This window comes from Hemitrygon akajei, chromosome 14 (genome assembly GCF_048418815.1).
Source record: "Hemitrygon akajei chromosome 14, sHemAka1.3, whole genome shotgun sequence".
In the NCBI taxonomy this organism is placed as follows: Eukaryota; Metazoa; Chordata; class Chondrichthyes; order Myliobatiformes; family Dasyatidae; genus Hemitrygon; species Hemitrygon akajei.
The window spans coordinates 78,079,971-78,097,675 of NC_133137.1; the positions used below are offsets into that span (position 1 = coordinate 78,079,971).

At 40.9% G+C, this 17,705-nt stretch overlaps 1 protein-coding gene across 1 annotated transcript in view; it reads left to right on the forward strand.

Moving 5' to 3' along the window:
- Positions 1 to 6,064: 6,064 nt before the first annotated feature.
- Positions 6,065 to 17,705, forward strand: part of mov10l1 (Mov10 like RNA helicase 1) — a 66,968-nt gene continuing 55,327 nt past the window's right edge. Inside the window, exons 1-5 of the mRNA XM_073066991.1 lie at positions 6,065 to 6,146; positions 10,233 to 10,324; positions 12,231 to 12,409; positions 16,353 to 16,521; positions 17,245 to 17,357. Coding sequence (XP_072923092.1) covers positions 10,240 to 10,324; positions 12,231 to 12,409; positions 16,353 to 16,521; positions 17,245 to 17,357 — 546 coding nt within the window. The 5' untranslated portion in view covers positions 6,065 to 6,146; positions 10,233 to 10,239. The remainder of the gene's footprint in view (positions 6,147 to 10,232; positions 10,325 to 12,230; positions 12,410 to 16,352; positions 16,522 to 17,244; positions 17,358 to 17,705) is intronic.

A 17,705-nucleotide genomic window follows, 5' to 3' on the forward strand; every position in this document is an offset into this window, starting at 1 on the left:
CCCGAACACCTCCTGACCATTTTCCCAGGGACCATTACTCCCAAACACCACTTGACCATTTCCCCGGACCATTATTCCCAAGTCCCTCCTGACCATTTCCCCAGGGACCATTACTCCCAAACACCACCTGACCATTTCCCCAGGGACCATTATTCCCAAACACCACCTGACCATTTCCCCAGAGACCATTACTCCCAAGCACCACCTGACCATTTCCCCGGACCGTTATTCCCAAATCCCTCCTGACCATTTCCCCAGGGACCATTACTCCCAAACACCACTTGACCATTTCCCCGGACCATTATTCCCAAATCCCTCCTGACCATTTCCCTGGGTATCATTAATCCCGAATACCTCCTGACCATCCCCCCAGGGATCATTACTCCCGAATACCTCCTGACCATTTCCCATCACCATTACTCCCAAATACCTCCTGACCATTTCCCATCACCATTACTCCCAAACACCTCCTGACCATTTCCCCAGGGACCATTACTCCCGAATACCTCCTGACCATTTCCACAGGGACTATTACTCTCAAATCCCTCCTGACCATTTCCCCAGGGACCATTACTCCCGGACACCTCCTGACCATTTCCCATCACCATTACTCCCAAATCCTTCCTGACCATTTCCCATCACCATTACTCCTAAATACCTCCTGACCATTTCCCTGGGTATCATTAATCCCGAATACCTCCTGACCATCCCCCCAGGGATCATTACTCCCGAATACCTCCTGACCATTTCCCATCACCATTACTCCCAAATACCTCCTGACCATTTCCCATCACCATTACTCCCAAACACCTCCTGACCATTTCCCCAGGAACCATTACTTCCGAATACCTCCTGACCATTTCCCCAGGGACCATTACACCCAAACACCAGCTGACCGTTCCCCCAGGGACCATTACTCCCAAATACCTCCGGACCATTTCCCCAGGGACTATTACTCCCGTATACCTCCTGACCATTTCCCATCACCATTACTCCCAAACACCTCCTGACCATTTCCCCAGGGATCATTACTCCCAAACACCACCTGACCATTTCCCATCACCATTACTCCCGAACACCACCTGACCATTTCCCCAGAGACCATTACTCCTGAATACCTCCTGTCCATTTCCCTTCACCATTACTCCCAAATACCTCCTGACTTATTGTTTGCATGATTTGTGTTTTTTCTCTTTCTCTGTACATCAGGTGTTGGCCTTTTCTTTAATTAGGTTCTTTCAGGTTTCTTGCTTTGTGGTTGCCTATGTGCAGACAAATCTCAATGTTGTATAATTTATGCATATTTTGATAATAAATGTACTTTGAATCCTTGAATCCCTCCTAACCATTTCCTGTTACAGCTTCTCCAAAAGATGTTGAGCAATTACACAAAAAAGAAAATGTTAAAGTTCAGTGAGCAAAGAATCAGAATCAGGTTTTACATCCATGGCAAACAGTACTTCATGAAATTTGTTGTTCAGAATCGGGGGCAGGTTTAATATCACTGGCATATGTCGTGAAATTTGTCGTTATGCAGCAGCAGTACATTGCAATACATAATAAAATCTGTAATTACTGTAAGAATTATATACATATTTGAAAAGTTAAATTAAATAAGTCGTGCAAAAAGAGAAAAAAGAGCAGTGAGATAGTGTACATGGGTTCAATGTCCATTCAGAAATCAGATGGCCGAAGGGAAGAAGCTGTTCCTGAAATATTGAGTTTGTGTCTTCAGGCTCCTGTATCTCCTCCCTGATGTTAACACTGAGAAGATGGCATGTCCTGGATGGTGGGGGTCCTGAATGACAAATGCAACCTTTTTGAGGCATCGCCTTTTGAAGGTGTCCTTGATGCTGGTAGGCTGCTGTCCATGATGGAGCTGACTGAGTTTACATCTTTCCACAGCTTTTTCTGATCCTGTGCAATGTACAGAGATGTTGTCAGCCAGGAACTTGAAACTGCTCATACTTTCCACTACTGACCCCTCAACTTCCCCTTCCTGAAGTCCACAATCAATCCCTTGGTCTTACTGACATTGAGTGCAAGGTTGTTGTGGCACCACTCAACAAGCTAATCCATCACACTCCCACACTCCTGCTTGTCACCATCTGAAATTCTGCCAACCAATAGTTATGTCAGCAGCAAATTTAGAGATAGTATTTGAGCAGACCCTAGCCACACAGTTATGGGTGTAGAGAGAGTAGAGCCGTGGGCTAAGTGCATATCCCTGAAGTGTGCCACAGTTGATTGTCAGCGAGATGTTATTTCAATCCACACAGATGGTGGTCTCCCAGTGAGGACGTCAAGGATTTTGTTGCAGAGGGGTGTAAATAGGCCCAGGTTTTGGAGCTTGTTGATTAGAATGGAAGATATGATGATGTTGAACGCTGAGCTGTAGCCAATCAACAGCAGCGTGACGCAGGTATTGCTATTGTCCAGGTGACCCAAGGTCAAGTGGAGTGGGGAGCCAGTAAGATTGCATCCACCATAGACCTATTGTGGCGATACACAAATTGCAGCAGTTCCAGACCCTTGTTTTGACAGGAGTTGATGCTAGCCATGACCAACCCCACAAAATACTTCATCTCAGTGGATGTGAGTGCCACTGGGCAATAGTCTTTCAAGCAGCTCACCCTGCTCTTCATGGGTACTGATATGATTGTCACCCTTTTGAAGCAGGTAGGAACCTCCGACTGTAGCAGCGTGAGGCTGAAGATGTCCTTGAACACTCCTACTGTTTGGTTGGCACAGGTTTTCAGAGCCCCTCCAGGTACACCATCAGGACCTGATGCCTTGCGAGGGTTCATCCTCTTGAAAGAAGTTTTAATGTTAGCTTCTTTCATTTGGATTTTGAGCAGATTTAGTGTATCAATAAAGTCACTTACAAATTTCCAAAGATGTACTGTGGAGAGCACCCTAACTTGCTGCATCACTGTCTGGTATTGGGGGCTACTACACAAGATCAAAATAAGCTGCAGAGAGTTGTAAACTTAGTCAGCTCCATCATGGGCACCAGCCTCCGTAGTATCCAGGACATCTTCAAGGACCAATGCCTCAAAAAGATAGCATTCATCATTAAGGAAACCCATTGCCCAGGACATGCCTTGTTCTCATTTCTACCATCAGGAAGGAAGTACAGAAGGCTGAAGGCACACACTCAACAATTCAGGGACAGCTTCATCGCCTCTGCCATTCGATTTCTGAATGGACATTGAACCCATGAACATCACCTCACTACTTTCCTTTTTTATTTCTATTTTTGTGCTACTTATTTAATCTAACTATTGTGTATATATTGTGCCTAAAAGGTGTTGAGCTCACCTGGGAGTAAAGCATCACAGCCAATCGTGATATTAGGTTTTGCTTTGTAGGAAGTAATGCCCTATAAACCCTCCCAGAGTTGATCGGCACCCAATTACAACTCTAGCCTCAATCTAAATTATTCTAGTTTTGCTCTTAAAATAGCCTTCCATAGGTTGTACCTGGACTACTTGTATAGTTCTGGATTGCCGGTCTTGAATGCCGCAGATCTTGCCCTCAGCAGATTACAAATCTCTTGGTTCATCCTTGGCTTTTGGTTTGGGTATGTCTGGTATGTTCTTGAAGATTCACACTCGGCCAAACAGGTCTTAATGAAGTTGGTGACAACTGTAGCGTATTCATTAAAATTTGAAAATGAATCCCTAAATATTGCCCAGTCCACCAACTCAAATTAGTAAATCCTCCTCTGTCTTTCTTGACCATTCCTTCTCGATCCTCACCACCGGTGCTACAGTCTTTCGTCTCTGCCTATATGCTGGGAAGAGATGTACAACCAGGTGATTAGAACATAGGTGAACATGGGTGTGGAACGGCATAGTAAGCGTTCTTGATGGTGGCATAACAGTGGTCCAGTGTGTTGGGTCCTCTGTCTCCATAGGAGATATGTTGGTCGTAGTTGCTCAGAGACTTCTTTACACTGGCCTGGTTGAAATTCCCTGCAATGTAAGGAAGGATTCAAGGTACACTGCTTCGCACCTGCTGATTACGGTGCTCAGCTACACCACTGCTTGTCTGATGTTGGCCTGAGGTGGAAAGTACACCACTACTAGAATTGCAGAAAACTCCCTTGGAAGGTAAATAGGACGATGTATAACTGCTAGATGTTCTAGGTCGAGTGAGAAAGACTGAGACAGAACTGCAACATGTGTGCACCATGATGAGTTAATCATGAAGGATACTCCACCTCCTGTTTTTAACAACAGAGCTATCCTGTCAGCATCCGAAATAGCAAAGAACAGCTATGCTTTCATGAAGCAAAGTACTCGGCAGTTCCTGATGTCCCTCTGATTTAGCAATCTTGCTCTGAGGTCTTCAATTTTATTTTCCAGAAACTGTGCATTTGCCAGCAAGGTAGTCGGGAGTGGGGGTCCAAAGCCTCAGGTTTCAATAGTACCTGTAGACCAGCGGAGCTACAGTATGTGTGTTCTTCTAATGGAGGAATCAAAAGCCATAACAGACTGATAAATGACCTTAAGACAAAACATTGTTGTAATGATTGAACGTTGTTCGAGAAATCTCTGTAAAAATGCACTTGGAAGAGGTAAATGGCTTCCTGCATTCATATCTCAGATGGTGACGAGTCTTTCTGAAGGTCTGCATTCTATTTGGCTGGAACGGGTTAACTTTATACAACCGAGCAGTTGGCCAGCCATTTTCAGAAGGTGCTTAACTCTCACCTAAAAAGCTGCAGATCTGGCGTCAGACTTGGTAGGAATAGACATCTTTCTTTAAAGAGGACGGTGAATCAGATGGGGTTTTAACAATGGTTTTTTTCCCTCAGTCATCTTACTATACAAGTTAAGCGGTACATAAAGCTCACCGCTGATCGAAGTGAATGGAAGCTTTTATCGGCTTTTTTTTACAGTACTGTGCAAAAGTTTTAGAAACATATATGCAGCTAAAATGCCTAGGACGTTTGCACAGCACTATATTGGTCAATGTGGAGCGGAGAACGAGTTTGTAAATCTGGCGGGAGCAAACGGCGCTGGGAATGGCGAAGGTGGAGCGCAGAGGGAGTGGCGTGGGTACAGACACACACAGCCCGTCTCAGGGCAAGGTCATTTGATTCCAAACAATGGGTTTAATGATCATTACAGAATGTCCCGCTCCCTCTTCTCCCTACCATGATTCCCCCTTCCCAGTCAGTCCACAATAAGACCTATATCAAAATCAGGTTTATCATCACTCACATATATCATTAAAATAGTTTTTGCGTCAGAAATACAGTACATTAAATTACAACTCTGCTGTGCAAGAGTCAAATGCACCCTATATGTAGATATGCATAGGCATTTGCTCAGTGGAATAAAATAGCGCGCATGTCAATGGCCGGAGAGGGAAGATTCACCTGGCGCTCAACACGCGGCCATTCCAGTTCCCGACGCTTTTAGTGCGCCATTCCGCTGGTGCTTCGTGTCGCCCCGAGCTGTTGGGCCTTGCGTGAGGCAGGTGAGTTGTCGAGGGCCCGGGCCGGGCTGGGCTCGTTATCGGGTGTGAGGTTGGTCCGTCACCCCCAACTAGGGCGTAGGCCGCCAACGGCAGCTCGCCAGAGCCCTCACTCCTGGGCCAAAGGTTGATCTGCCCCGTGGCTTCAGCTTTCACCATACATCTTTTAGGCGAACAGCCTCCCTCTCCCGGGGATGAGGTCTTTGGAGCTTCTCTTGGAGTTTGTTTTTACGGGAATGGGGGTTGCTTGCTTCACGCCCAACCCTCCCCCTTTCGTAGCCGGGTTGAGGACAGTCCATGGAGGAGTTAAACGTCTCCCTCTCCCAGGGCTGAGATTTTTGGAGCTTTTGTTAAGTGTTTCTGTTCTGGATTTGTTTTAATGGGATGGTGGGGTTGCTTTCCCCATTACAAACCCTCCACCATTCACAGCCGGGTATAGGACCGTCGATGGAGGGGTTAGTTGGTGGTGTGTTTGCTCTTCGGTCCTCGTGTGGAGAAATGCCCATCGTTGATGGTCGCCTTGAACCTATTCACAATTAGCACTAAAGCACACTCTCCCTCGATATTGACAGTGCGGTGCATACCCAGCCGACGTCTCGCCGTTTCTTCTTTTCATTTAAAGGCTTTTGTCTTTCAGGCCTGGCTCACGTTTCCAAAAGGTAATTCGTATAAAACTATGCATTGTGAATAATAGATTAACATTTCCAGGAACTGAGAAGAGTGCTTAATGCAAACGTTACTATTGTTCTAATATTTCAGCAACGCTGCCACATGGGAGTATTATCTTAATTACTGAACATAGTATGGATCTGGACTGTTTACTTTGGTAAAAACCTATGAATAATAATCTGTAATCTTAGAAACTGAGTTACTTGAAGTGGTATTGATAAACACTTTTATTGAAATAATAACTAAATTCTTTGGGTGTGGTAATAAGGTACTGGTTTAAGGACAGCTACTTCCCTTCAATCATTCAATTCTTGAGGCAACTAGCAATCCTCCAATCACTACAGCTTACCAACACTATGACTACTTTGCAATACATTAGGCCTTCAAAGTCTTGTCTTGCAGACCCTGTGCATGTGTGCAAAAAGTAACTTATAAATTGGGTGGCTGGGTGGAGATGTGCCTCTGCCAAAGGAGGTGTAAGGCACTTCTTCCTTCCACTAGCCTGCAGGTCACCCTTGGGCAAGGTGTAGAACCTGCTTAGACCCTCCCCCCACCCCAAACTCAGGATCACCATGGGAGCAGGTGCTAGATGGTGGTATGAGTAGTTAATCACAAATCCTGGTTCTGTGATCACCGATGCCAGGCAGACAAACTCTGAAGAGTATTGATAATGGCTGGGGTCACCCATCTTGTATAGATACTGCCCAGAAGAAGGCAATGACAAACCACATCTGTAGAATTGGTCAAGGACCATAATCACCTACATCATAGATGTGGCACATAATAATGATGAACTCATAAAATTATGCATTGTAAGTAATGGATTAACACATGCAGGAAATGAGAAGAGTACTTGGACCTTTTTTATAATTGTGGACCATCTTGTAAAAAAAATTGTGTATAGTTAATGAATACTTTTTATATGATGCTACATGCCTGTGCTGCTGCAAGTAAGTTTTTCATTGCATGTACTTGTGCATGTGACAATGAAGTTAACTGACTTTTTCTGCAAGTTGAAGATGTCTGAGCATTAAATCCAACATTTCAGTTTTTTCTCTACTAATATAAAGCAAAGAACAACATGTTCCAAGTAAATATTATGGAAAGTGCATGTTTGTCACCATATATAACCTTAAGATTCATTTTCTTGTGGGTACTCAATAAATATGTAGAATAATAACCATAACAGAATCAATGAAAGGGCATTTAACCAGTGTGCAAAAGACAACACTCTGTAAATATAACAAGATGGAATAATAATTTAAAAAAATAAACAATAAATATTGAGAACATGAGATGAAAAGTTCTTGAAAGTGAGCCCATTGGTTATGGAAACAGTTTAATGATGGGGCGTGTGAGGTTATCCTCTTTGGTTAACTTGGTTACCTTCGTGGTTGAAGGGTGGTTTGGATGTCATTTAACTATTTTTCTGGCTAGTTTCTGCCTGAATAAGGCCAAATGTATTTTAAGCACTGTTTGTTCACTTAACTTGCCTTTACAGTTGTTCTGGGCCAATGTTTCAGCTTGCTACTAACCAAACTCCAAGTAGTCCGGGCCCACAAACTCATTTATTCTGTACTCACCAAGGAACAATGAGATTGCATCCAATTTTAACTTTGTAATTTTCATTAAATTAAAACCTTCTCTAATATTACAACCTTGTTACTGGAATTCTACATGCCTCTATTTCACTTATTGATAGTTGTATCTTAGCGTTTGGACAGCTTGGAGTGTGTCAGGGGTTCCCAAACTAGATCCACAGATAGGATCATGGCATAAAAAAGGTTGGGAACCCCTGGTGTACATAAACCCTTTTCCAATCCTCTTCCCTATTAAGTTACTTTTAAAACCTATCTTATTAATGATGTTTTAGAGAAATGCCTTAATATCTCTAGGTATGGCATCGTGCTCACTTAGAAAGAATCCTCCAATTTCTTTCACCTTTAAATTACAAATTGCAGCATTGAAGATTGTTTTGCGTTCCTGTCCAGGACGTAGAACCATAGAACTTTACAGCACAGAAACAGGCCTTTTGGCCTTTCTTGGCTGTGCCGAACCATTTTTCTGCCTAGTCCCACTGACCTGCACCTGGCCCATATCCCTCCATACACTCTCATCCCTGTATCTGTCCAAGTTTTTCTTAAATGTTAAAAGTGAGTCCACATTTACCACTTCATCTGGCAGCTCATTCCACACTCCCACTCTGTGTGAAGCATTCCCCCCTAATGTTCCCTTTAAACTTTTCCCCCTTCATCCTTAACCCATGTCCTCTTTTTTTTTTCTCCCCAGCCTCAGTGGAAAAAGCCTGCATGCATTCACTCTATCTATACCCATCATAATTTTATATACCTCTATCAAGTCTCCCCTCGTTCTTCTACGCTCCAGGGAATAAAGTCCTAACCTATTCAACCTTTCTCTGTAACTCAGTTTCTCAAGTCCCGGCAACATCCTTGTAAACCTTCTCTGCACCCTTTTAACCTTATTAATATACTTCCTGTAATTCAGTGACCAAAACTGTGACATGTTTTTTTCTTTGAATTCTTAATGTGTTTAACATTGCTGTTGTAAATCTTAAATCTGTTTATAAAACAGCAAAAATAAGTAAACTATCATCCTTAATTTCAATGGCTAATAAAGTGAACCATTGGTGGCAGGGTGGAGATAAGTTTTTACCAAAGTTGTAATAAATGCAACTCTGCTGATGCCTCTTTAATTCATATGTTTTGGTTTTGCCCTAAAATTAAAAAGTTTTGGCGAGAAGTATTTCATACCTTCTCACAACTTTTTAGGGTCCAATTTGACCCAAATCCCCTTACTGCCTTGTTTGGTATTATTGCAAATGAAGATATAACTTTAAATACTCCTAACCTACAGGTTTTAGTTTTTACCTCTCTTTTAGCAAGAAGAGCAATCTTGCTTAAATGGAAGGAGTCTACCCCTCCTACACATCTTCAATGGCTATGTGATATTATGTCTTATTTAAATTTAGAAACAATCTTTTTATGATATCTGGGGACCTTTCCTAAATTACTTTTCCAATTTATAAAGTTTAATAGTGCACAGACTTTTATGTATATTTTTATCTTCTCTTAAGCGAATATGTCTTTTTTTCTAGTTATCCATTATCATCCATCAGCATTTTTCTTTGGTAGTTGGTAAGGGGTTAACTTTTTTAAAAATTAAAAAAATTTCTTTTATGATGTATGACTTATCTTTAAATTTTTGATTACAGAGTGGTATACCTTTATGTGTTATGCTATAACATTTTGATCAATTTTATTACAATATATGAATGTACACAAGTTATGTTGAGATGTATCTATGTGATGCACTCTGTAAATCGTGGTTTTTTTTCTTCTGAATAAAAATATTGTAAAAAAGAAGTTTTTACCAAAGCAGGTGTACACTAGCCTGCAGGTCACCCTTGGGCAAGGTGTAGCACCTGCTTGTCCCCTCCGATCAGGGTTGTGTGAAGCCATGGGAGCAGGTGGTGGATGGTTGAATGAGTAGCTTGCGCATATCACAAGTCTTGGTTACGTGACAACTGACACCAGGCAGACAATCTCTGAAGTGTATTGATAATGGATGGGATCACCAGTCTTGTAAAGGCACTGCCCTAAAGAAGGCAATGCAAACCACTTCTAAAGAAAAATTTGCCAAAAGCAATCGTGGTCAAGATCATGATCTTCCATGTTAAACAACACGGCATATAATAATGCTGATTAAAGTGACAGGACATGCATCGTTAATCGAAGAAATACACTAAATGCTGGATGAAATCAACAGGTTCAGCCAAGACCCTTCCTCAGGACCCTGGAGAAAGGTCTCGGCACAAAACATCAACTGTTCATTCATTTCCATAGATGCTGCCTGACCTGCTGAGCTCCTCCAGCATTTTATGTGTGTTGCTCTAGATTTCCAGCATTAGCAGAATTTATGTTAGTCGAAGCATCATCCTTGTACAGACAGATCAAGTTACCTGCATATGTAGAACTTGCTTTCCTATGCATGCTCATCTAAGCAAGCCTCATTTTTTCCCTCAGCATTAATACCTTCTACCAAATTTCAATATTTAGAAAGGAAATGCTGTCTCTTCTGTTGAAAGCTGCCACCTTCCTGTTGAGGAAAGCCGATGTTGACTTGGAAGAGGATGAATATAAGGCATCAGGTAGTGGATTTTACTCAATTAAAGGAGTAATTTGTGATGTATTTTTAAAGAATGAATTTAAATATGTATTGGAGAATGTCACTATAATTGAAATGCTAGTTGCCTAAAGATGATCCTTCTTACTGTTCAATGCTCCTCCTGCACTGATAGTCTTATTAATATTAGCACCAAAATGGAAGTGCATTCCTTTTTAGTGTTGTTCATAGGCTTTCCTCAATTTTATGCCGTATGGGTTATGTACAGTATGCAAAATGGATAATGACTTACGATGGGCTTAGAAAAAATTGTGAAATCTTGATAGATATTTTTAAATAACAGTAATAACATTGATGCAAGGATGAGAGGGGAAATTTTATGTCTTACACTGGATTTGGCTAAAATATTGAAAATTCATTGTATTCATCAGTTACCTTTTTACAAATTTTATAGGATTTGACAATAATTTTAAGAAATATTTAGCAATTTGAACTTTTTAATTTCTGCCATATCCAATGTTTTTATGAAATGAAAGCAGAAAATCCTCGAAAGACCCAGTAAGTCACGTAGCACGTATGGAAAGAGAAATGAGGTTAGCATTTCAGGTTACAAACGCTTTGTTTTTTTAAAAAAAAACAACTGCTAGAAGTCTAACTGTTAGCTTTTCAAACAGTGAAAAGGGTGCAGAAGAGGTTTGCCAGAATGCTACTTGGTTTAGAGGGCATATGTTCTCGTGAGAGGCTGGACAAACTTGGGTTGCTTTCTCTGGCATGGTAGAGTCTGATAGATCTGATAGAGGTTTATAAGATTATGAGAGGCATAGACTGAGCGTATCTATTTCCCAGGATAGAAATATCTAATACCAGAGGCATTGAAGGTGAGGGGGGGGGTAGGTTCAAAGGGGATGTGAAGGGTAATTTTTTTTAGTCAGAGTGGTGGATGCCTGGAATGTGCAGTCTGATATGGTGGTAGAGGCAAATACATTAGAGGCTTTTAAGAGACGTTTAGATAGGCCATGAATATGAGGAAGATGGAGGATATGGACATGATGTAGATAGGAGGGATTTGTTTTTAGGAATTTTTTAAATTTACTTTTTAGCTGGTTTGGTACAACATTGTGGGCCAAAGGGCCTGTTCCTTGGCTGTGCTCTTTGATGTTGAATGTTTCTGACTTATTAGTTTCCAGCTCTCAGTATATCTCTGAATCTGCCAATTGATATTTGTCATTGTTGTATTTAGTCCCTGTGTTTCAGTACCCTTATTGTACTAAAAATAATGTAATAATATATGCTCTTCATATATTCTCATTATATTAAGAATTATCTTGTATTAATATAATGGGAATTGTCATAACGTTTAATGTTCTTTAGATCAGCTGCACAGTTTAGACAAGCATTTTGAAATTGTTATATAGTGAAATATTATGCATGTTAGAATTTGGGTGACATATACACCAGTTTTTTTTTCAATGGCTTTTGAGGTGCATGCAGTAGCTTATCTGAGTACTGACGCACTTTTCACTTCCTGTAGCTACAATCTTTATAGAATTGCATACCTGTTTCGAAAGTGCACAACTGTTACTGCTTCAATCTCTATGAACGGTTCCACACTTGAAGGGGCTGCTTTTGTTTAATGAATTATCATTGTCACGGTGTTACCTTTGCTTTCATGACTGTGGGACCTTTATTGGCAGGCCATGGGTGAGTCATTGAACTGGGGTGTATCTCGGCCATCTTAAACCCTTTCAATTTTGGTGTGCACTCCTAGATCAGATTGGGAAATGTGAAGTGAGGACAAAGACACTGCATTTTTCTTCTACAATTTTTTAAAATTTAATTTTCAAAAAATTAGTGTTATTTTAAGTGTTGTTGGGTAAATCGTTGAGAATAATGTAAGTAACTTCCGAAACATTGTTTTTCAGATTGTACAGAATACAAAAATGTGCTTGGAGGTATTGTGACCAGGTTTTGTGGTAAATCTGGTTTAGTTGATGACTCTATCTATTTCACATTTGATGATGTGCTGGGAGGTGCTCCTTTGCAAGTTGGTCAGAAGGTGAATATACTGGCCCAAAAGAGTACACCATCTGGAGGTTGGAAAGCAGTCAAGGTAGGAAGTGATCTAGATTATCACTTATTTCCATTCAGACTATACAGAATTCTGTGTTTAAAAATGCATAATTTAAAAATTCTATCATTGTTTATTCTGCTTCTCACTGCAATTAATTCTTGGATTGTAAATCTAATGCAGTGTGGAGGTAAGCATGTCAGCTTGGTCACTACATTTGGGTGTATTGCTTAGAATTTCCCAGAATATACTTTCATACAGAATGATCATGCTGGAAATCAGAGATGAGAGAAAAATGCTGAAAATATCTCTGTATCTGAAAATCCATTCTGTATCTCTAAGAATAAAACTGCAAGTTTTGTCTACTTCAAATACAGCATCTTGGTTGTTGCTGTTGGCTTCATGCTCATTTGCTGCTCCTGTATGGTGGTGGCTGTCCATTGTGTCCAACAATGACAGGAGACCTGTGCAGGAGAGATTTTAAAGTGGAAAAGCCATAGCACTGGGGCAATTCCATTCTCTCGACCTCAGAAGTCCAGTTCCAGTGGTACAGAGAAGCATAACAAACTGGGGTCTTTCTTGGTTGCAATGGATGACCATGACATCTTTTGTGCCTTGTCATGTCCTTCGCTCTCCATGGAGCATTGCAGTACCGCCTTCCTAGCTTTGGATCTTACTGTAGATCTCGCCTGCCCAGTCTACTGGAGCTGACTTTGCATGCTGGGACAGGTGTGTCCCTATATCACCAGGGTATGAGGCCACCGGCTACCCTCACCTGGTTTAGCCCACCTGTTGAAGGGGTGTATCGGGGTGTGGCTGCTGTCACATGCAAACAGCTGTTTGGAGCCACAGCTGAGAGCTGAGTGTCTGGTGGGGACCAAAAGTGATTGAGTTGCCCCTTCACCAGAGGTGCTACCCCTCCCTGGACATCCTGTCAAATGTATGGTGATTAATAAACTGGACTAAAGCAAACAGTGTGCTTTGAGACCACCGTCATCATTCCTTCACCTCTGTCCCTGAACAGCAGTCTTAACATGACATCACCCATACTCTGTAGTCAACCTGTAATGGGTTGTGATCTCTTGCCTCCCAAATGGAAGATTGTTTTGGGGTCTATAGACTTTTGAGAATAGGGACTATATTTCTGCAAATACCAATTAAAACTATTTAGTCTATACAAGTGGGAATTAGGTAAAAACTTGTAACAAAACGCTTACAGAATTGAGGGAACAGTGGGTCGATTGAAGGGGGGGATTAAGATCTGTAGGTCCAGGGTAAAGCTAGCATGAGTACAGTGAGATCTTTTCTGCATGTAGAATTAGTACCTTTCAATGGAAGGTACTACACTACTACAAATCTTCACATCTGGCAAGTATGAAATGTCATGCCCTAACAGGCTTGCATCCCTTGCAGCTGTTTCTCTTGCTATCAGTGACAGCCAATTTAGCCAAAACAAATTTTTTATCCAAAATTGCTTTCTAAATTATTTTTATGACGAGGGGCTGTTCTGCATGTAGCAAGCCCCATAATTAGTTTAATTACTTGGTGTGGATTTCAGATACTGAGTGAAATTATCTCTCTATACTCACGGGTGCCAATTTATTTTTCTCTGTTTACCACCTTTATGATACGTTAGCCTAATGCAAAAAAAGATTTATTTGCAAGCATGAGGATATCTTACTGCAGCTATCTGGGGCTCTGGTGAGGGTGCAACAGGAATATTATGTACATTTGATTTCTGCACCAATGAAAAGATGACCGAGAATATGACACATTTTTGGGAGATTGATTCCTGGGATTAGGAATAGGATTAAGATTAGGATCTCAGTTTAAAGCTTTAGTAGACTGGACCCATTGTTGCTGTGAGTTTGAAAGGAAAAATAATCTTACTGAAACATACAAATCCTTATTGACATGAATGATTTTGCCTGTGAAGTCAAGAAATTGCAATTTCAGTCATAGATTAAGGGGTCAGCCATTCAGAGTTGAGATGGGAAGAAATTTATTTAAGAGTAATAAATCTTTGAAATTCTCTAGCCAGTGGGCTATGGACACTCGGTTGCTGAGTATATTCAAGACATACACTAGAGATTCTTCAGATGCTGGAAATCCAGAGTAACACACAGAAAATGCTGGAGGAATTCAGCAGGTCAGACAGCATTTATGAAAATGAATTAACAGACGATGTTTTGGGCCAAGACCCTTCTTCAGGACTGAAGAACTGTTTATTAATTTCCATAGATGTTGCCTCACCTGCTGAGTTCCTCCTATATTTGAGACGGATGGATTGACTTTTATATATGAAGTGAAATTGAAGAATAAAATAAGTACTGGTGGGATTAGACTGTTTGGCCCCTTCTGCCTGCCTGCTTTGCCACTCAATATTGCCATCTTGGTCATTTCTCTTTAGTGTTACTTACTTGTACTAATCCTCTGGAAATGGTGGGGAACTGGGCCTTGTTGCATTCGAGTATGAGAGGAATTCCATTCTGATGGCCCTTCATTAGAACCAACCAGTTCTAATACAGAATGTAAAGGATGGTTAGTTGAAATTGCTATTGAGTCCTAAGGGATATAAAGTATGTTGTCAAATGCTGAGCTGCTGCTCTTTGAGCTTATTTTTGGCTCTTTCATAAAGTCATAGAAAAGTACAGCACAGAAATGGGCCTTTCAGCCCATCTAGTTCATGTTGAACCATTTAAACTGCCTACTCCCATCGACCTGCACTTGGATCAGAGCCCTTCATACCCCAATCATCCACGTACCTATCCAAACTTCTCTTAAACCTTGAAATCGAGTTCGCCTTCACACCTGTGTTGGTAGCCCATTCCACACTTTCACGACCCTCTGAGTGAAGAAGTTCCCCTCATGTTGTCCTTAAACTTTTCACCTTTCACCCTTAAGCCATGATCTCTCATTGTAGTCCCACCCACCCTCTGGGGAAAAAGCCTGCTTGCATTTACCCTATGTATGCCCCACATAATTAGCTAAAGACAGTGGTCAGAAAGGCAAAAGGCTGAAGAGTTGAAGTGATGGGCATTTGGATGTTCGGAGTCACCCTTGTGTTTTCTGCAAAGTAGACCCCCGCCCCCCCCCCCAGCTTTTCCCACCGAGTGGAGACTGTGATATGTTGTTAGCTGTTTATAGATGCTGCCTGACTCATGAGCATTAACATCATTTTCTTCATCCCATCACCAAGATTTATTTTGTTCTCTTCATTTCATATATGAAGTGACCTCTTCAAATATGATTTGATTCCTGTGTTTTCTCATTTCCAATAAAAGGTCATCAAACTGAATCATTATCTAAGGAAATTAAATCAATAGTCGACATTACAGGCCGAGATCTTTCTTCAGATGCTGAAGAAGGACCTCAGCCCAAAAATGGCAACTGTTTATTCATTTCCATGGATGCTGCCTGACCTGCTGAATTCCTCCAGCATTTTGTGTGTGTGTTGCTTTGGATTTCCAGCATCTGCAGAACCTCTTGTGTTTATGAATCATTGTCTGCTTTTGCTACCACAGATGCTGTTTTGTTTTTTTTTTGTTTTTTTTTGGCATTTTGTATTTTGTTGTTGATAATGCTGCTGTCTTGATGAAGTTAAGATGAAGAATGAATGTTGTGTGGATTATGGGTGTTGTTCGTGGCTCTCAGTGACTTGTAAATATCCAATATTGGACCATAAGATCTAAAATTTCCCATTTGACACAATATAATTGTTGGCGCCTTGTCTGTTTGGTTTTATTCTTAATTTTTACGGTAGTTCAGTGACTTCTGGTGTAGTTTAGAGTCAGCCGTGTCATGAGTTATAATTGGTAATTTCCTCCCCAAAAGATTGGCAAGACCCCTCCCACCGCAGACATTATTTCTTCTCCTTTTTTCCATTGGACCAGTTGCTGCCTGTCATTAAAATTTAATGTCACTTTCATGTTGTTCAAATATTCAAAATTTAATATTCCTACAGCTTTTATACTTTTAATTGCAGGTAGAACTAGTAACCAGTCAGTGGGATGAAAGTGACTCTTCTGCAGCCTTTTCAGATCCTTCAGACCAACTGAGCTCTCACAAACTGATAGGCAAGATATCTTCATTTACCAGTGAAAGTGGCTACATTAATGAAACCATTTATTTTACCACGGCAGATCTCTGTGAAGGTAAAAGTTCAGCATATTCTTTTATTAAGATGCCACGTAAAGTCCCAAGTTCTCTGCCAACTGCATCAGTTGAGAGTCCATTCCATATCTTAGTGTAGTGATAAATGTATTAAAAGCTTAAATTTACAAATTGACTCTGTGAGCAATTGATTGTTATTACTTAGTGCATTGCTGGTGTGACAATAAATGTTCTCTGTTATTTGATAAGCTTTGTCTGATTTAATTCAGCACAGAGTAAAACATTTGATTACTGGAAAAGCATGCATGGAATGAGTGATGTGCTGACATTCATAATAGCTGAAGTACATTTGTAACACCTTTTCAAACATTTCTTCATGCTTGAAAGGGAGGTTTACAACACAATTAAAGCCAGACAGACTAGCAGATCACAGACTTCATCCCTCAACTGTTGCCTAAGCAAAATCTGATTCTAATGTGTTTCCATCGCCCTCAGCTGGACTTTTAATTCAAGATTTGACAATTCAAAACTGAAGATCTGAATACAGCCCATCATTGAGCTGCGCTGCCAATTCTAGCTGTGCACCGATTTTCCCCAGGCTTGTGGGCATTTTAATTTTTAATGACAATGAAATTGCGACGTAATTTTGTACACCCTGATAAAAGTTATCTAATGTGTATTGACTGGTGTTTTTGATTGTGCTTTTCTCTCTCAATCCTCTCGTATGTAATGTTCTGCAGAATTACTGCTGCTCTACTTTGCAGGTTTTCAGCCTTTCAAAGGTGATTGGGTTCAAGCACAATATTTCATTGAACAGACAACTTGGAAAAGTCAAGCTTTCAATGTGAAACCACTTAGATATAAACGAGTAGATAAAGTAAGTGCTTTAGAAAAAAACTTGATCATTGGGAATTAGATTTTTTGCATTTGAAAACTAATTTTATACTGTTGAGCAAATAATATTTGTAGTCCATCCCCTTCAATTGCTTTCTATCCCATTAAAGCTGTAAAATATACTTTGCCTATGTTTATGGTGATATGATTTGCAAATGCCAAGAGCATGCACCATATGCCACAAGCTCCTCTTCTATAGTCTCAAGCATACTGGCAACACTCCATCAGTAATGTGCCTGTTTGAACTCATCCCTTCTTCCTTTCTCCAAGCAATGCAACATATCCTTAGTCAACAGATCAACCTGCATCCTTTCCCGTCAAACAAGTACCA